Source organism: Marmota monax, unplaced genomic scaffold (assembly GCF_021218885.2).
Source record: "Marmota monax isolate L192 unplaced genomic scaffold, Marmota_monax_Labrador192_F-V1.1 WCK01_AAM20220418_F8-fsc00006, whole genome shotgun sequence".
NCBI classification, from domain to species: Eukaryota; Metazoa; Chordata; class Mammalia; order Rodentia; family Sciuridae; genus Marmota; species Marmota monax.
Window position 1 is genome coordinate 12861230 of NW_026693712.1, and position 10726 is coordinate 12871955.

General features: G+C 48.9%; 1 protein-coding gene across 1 annotated transcript; it reads right to left on the reverse strand.

The window, feature by feature from the left end:
• Window positions 1–8180: 8180 nt before the first annotated feature.
• Pou4f3 (POU class 4 homeobox 3) lies at window positions 8181–9508 on the reverse strand. The gene is made up of 2 exons (XM_046459967.1): window positions 9389–9508; window positions 8181–9077 (listed from the first exon to the last, which is right to left on the reverse strand). Exons 1-2 carry the CDS (start codon window positions 9506–9508, stop codon window positions 8181–8183), a joined length of 1017 nt encoding a protein of 338 aa, XP_046315923.1.
• Between the last annotated feature and the right edge of the window lie 1218 nt (window positions 9509–10726).

Below are 10726 nucleotides of genomic sequence, written 5' to 3' on the forward strand. Positions count from 1 at the left end.
TGCTTATGGGTATTTGGTCATAAATACAGATAGTCACATAAGGAAAGACCTTTAGCTCATCTAATCCATAGGATTCTTAATCTGGGATGCATGAACTCCTGGACTGGATCCAGAGGATCTATGATCTATGATTGAAGCTGGGAAAATTTTTGAGTGCACAGAAATGTTTTTTTCTGGGTTAGGAAGAGTTTTCCCCAAATTCTCAAGAAAGTCTATGAATCTCATCAAAACTGAACTACTGTCTACTTCAGTTTCCTCACATTGGTGTTGGAGAAACTGAGTCACTGAGAAGTGAATAAACTTGTCAAGGTCACATAAAGGAGTAAGGCCGGGTTCTTTCTCAGTGCACTATGAAGCCTCTGTGGCAGTATATTCTGACCAGAAATGATTCCTTTCTCTCAGTTAACCCTCTTCTCTAAATCCTGTGCTTTGTATAAGAGGAATTCATTGAGGTAGTATGTAGGGTTCAAATCAACAAACCAACTCCAGGACTCCCAGAAGTAAATCAAGATCACTATCTTGACATTCAATTAAAGAAAAACCTTGCATTTGGAGGTTCTCTACTCCCTCCCTTGTTGGTTGAGTGCTCAGCTGCAGCTTCTGCAGTGTGATGCTCCATTCCCAAACCTAGGTAGGTTATTAAATATTAAATTATGTCATCAGCATCTTCCCCAGTCCTGTTTTAGCTGTGTATACCAAACAAAAACTCATCTTACTGGAGAGATGGGCTCATTTGGAGAAAGCAAAGGAATAAAGATAGATTTTTTAAGGAAATTCAATAAAATTTGGTACTATATACACTGAAATATCCAATAGATAAAGTTACCTTCCTTATATACATAGCATCTAATTCCGTAAAAATGATAGGCTGGAGGTAGGACAGATCTCAAATCAATCTAAAAACTCTCTTATCTTTGTGAGTAAGCAATTGTGGTATCTGTACCTCCAGATTCATTTTAAAGAAAGGAAAAGAAACAGAATCACAGTATTTTCAACTACCCATTCAGTTGATTTTTTAAAATATTACTGATTTTATATAAAACTTCCTAGGGTCTTGGTTGTGTGAAGAGATTTCAATGTTATTGCATTTCTCACTTTTTTATGATATCATAGCTGAGCAATTAAGCACAATGACTAAGAATGGCAAATCAAGAAGTGGTAGCCAATAAAATATCTCTGGAGTATTGGTAACATTATTTACCATCAACAAAGGGAACTGGGTAATGTGGGCCATTGGAAGGAAACTTTTAACTGCAAATTTTTTAGTTCTCTTGGATTTAAATCATATATTATTGAATTAAAATGTTAATATACAAAATTTGAATTTTAAAAAGAGAAAAAAGTGGCAAAAATATATTACTTAGATATGTAATTAAACTACTAGAATAAATATAAAAGTGGTTGAAGATGGGAGTTGGTCGAATTGCTCTTCTTTGTTACTCAACTTTTAAGCTATGTGCATAAATTACTCCGACAAAATATAAAACTAACTTTTAAAAGAAAAGGAAATCACTTCTGACCAATTCATTTTACAGGTAAAGAAATTAAGGCCCCAAGGTTAGGAGAGACTCCCGGGTGGCAGAGCACAGATACATGCTTAGATTGCTGAGTCTTAGGGCACAACTTTCTTCCACTTGAACAGGAATTTTGGAGCAGCTAACAACTAAATGCCTTCTAATTATTATTATTATTGTTATTATTATTAGAATTAAGACATTTTTAGAATATTTGAATAAAATTGACCTCTCCTCATTCTGATCTTCTGTGCTAATAATTGTACCCTTTTTTATTCATTCAATTACAAGCAAATTGACAGGAGACATTTATATGAGGCAGCTTAAACCCCAGCTAATGGAGTGCCTAATGACTAATTGATCAGATCCCAACCCAGAGAGCAGCTCTGAGTGGCCTAAAGGAATTTATGCAATTAGTTTAGGTTTGGTAGAAATTGAGTGCATATGAAAGTAAGCTTTTTATGGTCTTGATTTATGAAGGCTGGACATTAACTGTATCTGCCAAGAGGTGAGCTGCCTAGCAAAGCCTCAGGCACGGTGGCGGGGGCGGGGGTCTGTCTCAGGCAGAGAAGTTGGGATTTGGAGCAGGGCTGACGTGTGTCCTGGAGAGAGAGGAAAGGAAAGTGGAGACAAGGGAGAAGATGGGATTGGGGGAGGGATTCTGCCAAAGGGGGAAGTTATGGTGGCGCACCCTCTCTGTGTAATTCAAAGTAAAGACATTAAACACTAAATATGTATAAAGAAATCCACTAAAAAAATCTAAATTTTTCCAGGATGAACACTTGGGATTTGTGTGAGAAATCCTAAAAATCAAAATCTTTTAAATATTAAAAGATATACATGGTGAGAGAGGGGGGAGGTGTTTCCGTCCCAGTTTGTCCCCACAAGTCTGGGCAGCGCTGGGCGGGGCTGAACTGGGGGAGGGGGCGGGGAAGTGGGGATCTGTGGAGTGCAGTTCTCCACTTGCTGCGTCCGGAAGCAGCGCTGGGGGGCTCTCTGGGAGGATTAGGGTCTCGCCGCCCGGGTGTCTTCCCACAGCGCCTCCTGCCGCTGTCCAGGGGGCTCCCCGGCCTGGACGCGGCCGAAGGGAAATTCCCTCCGGAGGCGCCGGGAGGAGTCGGAGAGCCCAGACCCCACGGGGAGCCCTGGGAACCGGAGCTGCCGCGGAAGCGCCGTCGCAGGGCGGAGGGAAACCTGACCTGATCGGAAAACAGGATCGAAGGGGAGACTAATTCGTCCGCCGGGGTCCTCGCCGGCTCCGTCCGCCCGCCGGAGCGCAGTTACTGCGGGGCTCCCGCCGCTCCGCAGAAAAGCGGAAAGGCGGAAGGGGACATTCCCCGCGCCCAGGTCGCTCCTGCACTGTAAGGTCAAAGTTTCAGACCAGTGAGGTTGCAGAAAAATCTAGGAGGGGGTTGAGTGGGACACAGGTGAACAGACGGACATAGAAGTGGCGCGGGACGAAAAAGAGCCGAGGACACCCAAACCCGGCGAAGACAGCGGGTATGCTTGGCTCTCACAGCCTCTTCTGGGTCTCACTTGGGAACAGAAGAGGCGGAGAAACCAAAGTTTTTCAGATTTCTCCACCAAATTGCTGCATTCACGATGTGTCCTGGGCACAGTTACAGGAACCCTCTGTGCCTCCGTGTTCTTATCTGTAAAATGGGATTTAAATATACCTATTCGTAGGGATTTTAAAAAATTGCAGATAAAGCGCTTGGAACAGTACCTGGCATAGGGGAAAGCGTCCATACATTTTTAGATAATCATTATTCGATTATCCAACAAACGTTTATGGGGCGCTTACTCGGTGTGAGGTCCTGTGTTGCGCTGGGTTCACGGAGGGAGGGGTGAACCAGGCGACTTGCTCACCCAGAGCGCATTTACTGCTTTCAGGGAGTAGTAAGGGCTAAGAAAGAAAGAAAATGAGGCTACTTTAGGTAGAAGGGGTCAACTAAGTCCCTTTCCCTCTATGGGCCTCAGCCTCTCTTTCAGTGAAAGGAGGAAGGTGAAAGTGTTCTACTGCCCAGGCATTCCGGAACAGGCGCCAGAGCCAAACGGTGGGCACAGGGAGAAGGGAAGAGTCCGAGACACCAATCCTGCTCCTCTTTTACCCACGGGAGCCTTTCTTCTCTGGAAGGATAGAAGTCGGGGTCAATGTTGGTTGCTGGAAAAGTCCGAGGTTCAAGGAGCCATCAATTGGGTCCAAACTTCTCAATGGGAATTTTGCATATTCTCACCAAAGGCTCCTTAGCGCATTCATGGTCTCCTCTGTAACAGGAACCCATTGGACTGTGTGCAAAATAGTTTCTTTTACACTTTACATTTCTTGCCCCTGAAAACCACTCAGAGAGCTGATAGGGGACACTACCCTTCTTTGACCAGATGTGGCTCACAGTGCAGAAACGTTGAATCCGTCTGACTTCAAGGCCTGAACTTGCCCTCAACACTATCACTTTTCTGAATATGAAGAATGTTTGAAAGCAATTAGCTACCCATTAACGCCTATCATGGGTCAAGCCCTGACCTTACATGATCTCATTTAATCATCAGAGCAATCCTGAGATAGTCTTTTTTCTCCAGTTTTACAGATGAGAGCACTAAGGGTTAGAGTAATAAGGTAATAAGGTCACTTAAATAAGAGATGGTGTACTTATTCTGCCTTGAATCTGCCCACTCCAGAACCAGAGCTATTTCCATCTCAGCTCTTGTAAGAGCCCAAGCAAAAAGGCAGGGCCAAGAGTGGGCCAGACAAACGGGACAGGGCACTCTCTGGTCCTCCTCCTTGACCTTTTCTAGTTTCTTGGAAACTTTCTTCAAGTTTCTTGGAAACTTTCTTCTAGTTTCTTGGATCCATGTCACAGAAGCACCCTGATGCTCACAAGAGTGAGGCAACCCTCTTCTATATAAGCAGGAAGTAAACTGGCTGCCTTTGGATGAAAACTTTTGACCATTTTGACCCTGAACCTGACTCTCAAGGAGGCTGCCATGTCCCATGGTCTCTGTCCTTCTCTATAGTGCCTAGAATTTCAAGACCATTGAGCTGGAAAGGGTGCTTTCATTTTACAAAACCCAAACTTCATTCATTCAATACTTATCTATTGCCTGCTACTCTGGGTCAGACTCTGAGCTGGGCATGAAATATTGAACAAAACTGGCACTACCTCAGGCACAGAGAGAGGAAGCCACTAGTCAGAGATCACACAGTTCAAGAGCCCAGGACGCCGGCCTCTAAGTTCTGCCTGCCAGGACTTGAGCCCTGCTGGGGTGTTATATGCCTGGCTCATTCCAGATCAAGCCCAGTTCAAGCCAGGAAGGTGCCTAGAAACCTTCCACCGAGTTCCCAGAGGACTCTCAAAGGCCTACCAGTAGAGGCCCAAGGCAGCTTCAGAATATCATTTTGTTCTCTATACTGGTTAAAGAAACATCCAGTTAAGTCTTGGATGGTCACTATTGCAAGTTGGTGGCATTTGAGAAAGGAAAAATAGCTCCAGGTGCTCTTAAATAATCCTCACTCAAAAAAAAAAAAATTGTTTTTTACAGCCGTCAGCAGAGGCTTAGGTGATGTGAGCTGCCCAAGGTCACATGGTTAGGTACTGGACCATGGATACAAACTAGGTCTGTATGAACCCCAAACCTGCTGGTACCCCTCCCCCAAGAGAGAGGTCTGTGCCTCCGCCGGACGAGTGGCAGAGGCGACTAAACAATCCTGGGGAAACCACATCTCCCCTGGCTTCCTGAGCGAGCCCAAGGAAAGAGGCAGCGGCGCCGACCCGGCGCACTGAGAGGGAGGGAGAGGGTGGAGCGCTTCGCGGACAGGGCGGCAGTTGGGGCCTGGAAGTATAAACTGGTCAAAATACTCCGCGCGCCAGAGGTCCCCGGCGCCTGAACGGGAAGAGGCGCAAAGGCGCAGTTCAGACTTGTTATCAAGTGCGTTGCAGTCAGGCGAATCCTCTCTCCGCCTCTCCAAAAAAAAGTCTCCCAAAGTTTTGAGGTTGCTGATTTTAAAAATTGAGACCACACCAAGGAACTTTTCCAAAAGGGTAATGGAGCTAGATATTGGGTTTTTTCCTAAGCCCGAAAATCCGAAGGCTCTTACCTGCAGGAAACCTAGCAGCCGGCAAAGGCGCACCCTTCTGGAGCGCTTCGCTTCGGCACGGGATGCTCATGGCCGCCTCCTCTGCAGCCCGGCTGTGCTCCGGCCCTGTGTTTTATACCACTATAGGCAATTAATATTGCATCAGCCGTATTTTAAATTTTCAAAACCCACAATATAATGTAATGGCATAAGGGCATTTATTATTAAAGGACGCCCGATGGAAAGGGAGGTGGAGAAATCGCTTGGGCTGTTGCTTAAGGCGGAGGCGAGGGGCTGAGGCCCGGAAAGCAGGGGCTATCCACAAGTTTGCTTTCCCCGTGGGGTGGGGGTGGGATGGGGGGGCGCCACACTTCCCAGAACGGAAACTATTCTACTCCTAATTTCGGGCGGAGGTCTAATGACCCAGAACTCTTTAAGGAGAAATGTTCAGACGACTCCTGGACCTGTAGCATTAATTTTTAAATCATGACAGCGTTTCTGCGGTTCACAAATAAAAATGTTTCTCCCTCCGCCCTTTAGAGGGAGTAGAAAGAGAGAAGGGAACTGACATCTTTTGAGCACCTACTGTGTGCAGGGCAATAAGCTAGGTGCTTTGCAGCATATCTGCTCAGTCCCTCCACAAAGGGAGGGATAGACCTTTTGGAGATAAACCATGGAGAGAATAATTTGGATGACTATCTCAAATAAATTTTTGGAGACCCGGAAGGGATCCCAACAAATTGCCCCAACGACCACTTTTTTTTTCTCTTTTTGCCTGTATCCCCTCATCTTCTTTCCAATCATTTGAATCTTTTAAAATAATTTGTTTCTTACCGAGTGCCGAGCACCATCTGCCAAATGTCTTAAGTAAACCCTCTTACCTAGTCCTGACAATAACCGTGGGGAACAGGTATTAAACCTTCATTCTGTAGACAAGGAATCTTATGAAGAAGGCTTAGAGAAGTTGGGAAACTAGCCTCAAGATGGTTTAGCCAATGAGTGGAGCCGGAACTCCCACCAGTCAGGGTGCAAAGTTTGGAACTGAAGTTAAGTCCAGAGAATAGTCTGATCGATGGGCAGTGCGGAAGAAAGTCCCTTAAACGTTGAGGTCTGGAGAGGAACAGTCGGATCTCCCCGGAAGAGATCCCGGTAAGAGTGTGAGATTGCAGGGAAGAGGAATGCAGAGAAGAGATGGCAGGGGGCTGGCTGGCAGGAAGTGACAGTCCAACCCTTTTGGATTTTCACTTTTAAATCCTCCCAAACCAGTACCCTTAGCATCCGAGAAGGAAAACTACTGCGATTCGGGTTGAAAAATAAAGCATTTATTTTAGAAGTAAATTCAAGAGGGGAGAAAGAGGAAAAAACTTAATATTTTATTTGCATCAATTCAGAGAATGAAACCAAAGATCACACGCAACACACAAAATACAAGGATCAACGAAAAAATAAAACATGATGGGGTCAGAGGGACTAGGATGGGAAAAGTCAAGGTCGGTGGTCCTGCTCCTTTTCCCGCGCAAAACTATAAGTGAACCTCCAACGAGAGACACTCACATAAAGAGGAAGGAAAGAAGCGGAGTTAAATAAATAATTGGAATCAACTGATGCCAATAACAACAGTAATAAAAGCGCAAAGAGGTTAGATGTGTTGGAAGGACTTGCATATGATTCGGAGAAGTTACAGTCACTTTGGAGCACTGAGCAGGCAGTCTGGCAAGAGCAGCAGCTGAGGTCGGAGAGTCCTCATTCAGTCTGGTCGGAACACTAGCAACTCAACATCCCCACACACACTCCCTCCCCATCCCTCCCTCCACCAGGCGGTAGTTACCCCTCAAACGCCAGCAGGTCGTGAAGGATGGCCAGAGCTGGTGTGGCTGCTGCTTACAAATAACCAAGGGATCCCAGCATTTTCAGTCGCTTGACTGGGCCCACTTTTCCCGGAGCCCTACTTACCACCAACAGCTCAGAGCCCCCAACTCTCCGCACACTTTCCCTGAACCTAATCCATGCTACTGTTTGAGAATTTACTGCAAACCAAAGGATAAGATGGATAGAATTTAGGCGGAGAAGGGAGAATAAGGCTATCCTTTGGAAACATAAGTGTATTTTATATACTCTAATAAATCTCCAGTACGTTTGTGTTCCACTTAGATCCTATACTTTATATTATTATTTATCACTTCCTTTACATCCCTTCACCCCTTGCCTAATTGCTCTTAGCAAAGTGGCGCTTTCACCCCATCGTCGGGCAGCGGAACCAATCCACTATCCTCTGCTTTGAGGCTCCTGCCCTGAGGTCTCGCTGTCCAACGTGCGAGTACGGGTTTCAGCACCACGGACAGCACAAGTCCCTCCTTGCCGGCCCCTTTTGCATTTTTCCCTAGCGCCAAAACTTTTTTGGTGGGAATAGAAAAAAGAGAAAGAGAAGGCCGGGAGGCAACTAGGCGGGATAAAGGGGAAAGTCTGTTGCTTCGGGGGAGAGAGCCTGACCTGCTAGGAAACACTTTGGCATTTCCTATAACCGTCCCTCCCATCAGAAGGGGGCGATGCGCCTAGGCTCTCCCGACTCCCGATGCTTTGCCCCGCCGCAGTCAGTGGACAGCTGAGTACTTCATTCGTTTCTGTTTCTGTCTCTGGTTACAAAACCAGACCCTCACCACGTTCTTTTTAAGGTCCAGTTTCTCAGCAATGGCCGCGATCTTCTCGGATGAAGGACGTGGCTGGATGGCGAAATAGGCCTCGAGTGAGCGCTTCTCAGGAGCAGCGATCGACGTGCGTTTGCGCTTACGCTCGCTCCCATTGAAGAGCTCCGGCTTGCTGTTCTTCTCTCGGTAGGCAGCCTCCGCTTCCTCCAGCCAGGCCTGGAGCACCGGCTTGAGAGCAATCATGTTGTTGTGCGAGAGAGTGAGAGATTCGAACCTGCAGATGGTGCTCTGGCTGAGTGAACCCACGCCAGGGATCTTGAGATTAGCTAGAGCCGCGCCCACGTCCGCCTGGGTTACCCCCAACTTGATGCGTCGCTGCTTGAAGCGCTCGGCAAAGGCCTCCAGCTCGCGAGGGTCTGACTCCACGTCACTGAGGCAAGCGGGCATAGTGCTGTGAGGCGCCACGGCGTGAGGGTGACTCATGCCCATAGCCTGGTGCAGGTGGCCCATGGCGCCTAGATGGTGCGGGTGAATCTGAGCCGGCATCACCGAGTGCTCTGGTGCGCCCAAGCCGCTCACGCTGAGGGTGGGCGAGATGTGCTCCAGCAGGTCACCTTCGAGGCCCTGGTGCACTGCGTGATGCGGGTGCGAGGTGAGCGCTGCCGGGTGGGAGATGGGCACCGTGGACGAGGTGGACGTGCAGGGCACGCTGCTCATGGTATGGTAGGTGGCGTCGGGCTTGAACGGATGGTTCTTGCCGTGGGAGACGATATCCACTGCCGCCAGAGCTTCGGCGCGTGCCAGCAGGCTCTCATCAAAGCTTCCAAATATATTACCCTGCAGCTGCAAGCGAGAAGGCGCACAGCACGGTCAGTAGGGAATACTGTCAACTCAGGATTAAAACACATTTTCAAGCAACTGAGATGCCTCTCCTCAAAGCCCAGGTCATAAAAATTAATACGGAGACAGCAGCTCTGCTGGAACAGACGTGTGGATCAGAGACATGAATGAGAGAGAGCGCCGGGAGAGAGCGCAGGGGAGACAAGGAGAGGGGTTCAGACAGCGGCGATTGTTCTGGGCGACATGAAATAAACATGAAGCTAGTGCCTGTCAAAAACTGTGCCTTAGAGCGGTAATTATGCTCCACTACGTACCTGCGGGGCTGGGAGACAGACTCGGCGCATGGCCTCGGAGCCGGAGTGCAGGCTGGAGAATTTGGGTTCTTGCAGCACCGGGTGCATGCCGAAAGGCTGCTTGGCGTTCATGGCCATCATCTTCGCGCGTCTGGCAGGGAGGCAGCGGGGGACATGGAATCAGGCTCGTCTTGCTGGCTCGCCGCGCTCCAAGTGAGCGCGGATCAGCGCCCGCGCTCCCCTCGCCCTCTCGCTTGCTGCCTCCCCTCTCCCCCACCTGCTTCTTCACTCATCTTACAAGCAGCCTGCCAGGAAGGGCCCGGGCGCGCGCAGGCGTGCACACGCGCCCGGGAGTCGCAGGGGCTGCCCGGGAGGCAAGGCGAGACAGCAGCTCACGGCGCGCCTCTCAGTGCCCGCCGAGGCCGCCCCCTCCACAGCATTTATACCCAGGCCTGCCCGGGTCTCTCCCCGACCGCCCCGCCCCGCCTGGCTCCAACCTGCCAGACCTTACGGATTCTTTCTTCTTCGTCCTGGACTTCCCTCCTCCTCCCCAAAGTCCCGAACCTCTCTGTCCGGTTCCAACTCGCACTGCCTAGATCGAAGGCAGTCTTGTGCTGAGCAGGGGCAGGAAGCTGACCCTACTCCGATACCCCACCACACACACACACACACACACACACACACCACAGTCGGCCGGGCTGCCGCCAAATTGCCCATTTCCAGGGCGCTCCTGGCCCCACGCCCGAGCGGTCCACCAGAGTCCAGCACCGCCGCTCAGAGAAGAGGCGCCTCCAGAACCCAGACCAAGTCCGGCAAAGGCGAGAGGTTGCCAGAATGAGCCCCTGGTGACATACCCCCACCCAGGAGCCCGCCTGGGTGGAGGTACGGGCAGTAACTGTTTTTCCTGTGCAAGAGGCCTGTGGCTTCCTCCACATGCTTGTCTTTCTTGCTTTCTCCAATCTTCCAAGGGAAGGAAGCTTTCTGAAAGTTCTCTAAAATAGTGACAGTTCAGAACAGCCCACTGGCCTGCTTAATTAAGGTCAGTGCACTTCTGCTGGGCCATCCCTGCTTACAAACCCCATTGCCCCTAACAACAGCTACTATTTTTGAGCTACTAATATGTGCTAAGCCATTTAGAGTTCCATTTAGAGTTCAATCCTATGGGGCAGATGCTATGAACCCCTTATACAGATGGGGAAATCAAAGGTCAGAAGGTCAAGGCTTTTGGCCCAAGACTACATGGTTGAATAGAGCCATTTACTCACTCTGTTATCCATCCCCCCCAAATATTTCCAACTGCCTACTGTGTGCCCGGCCCCATAACTGACTTCCTGGACTCTTGACTACTTAGCGTCTGTG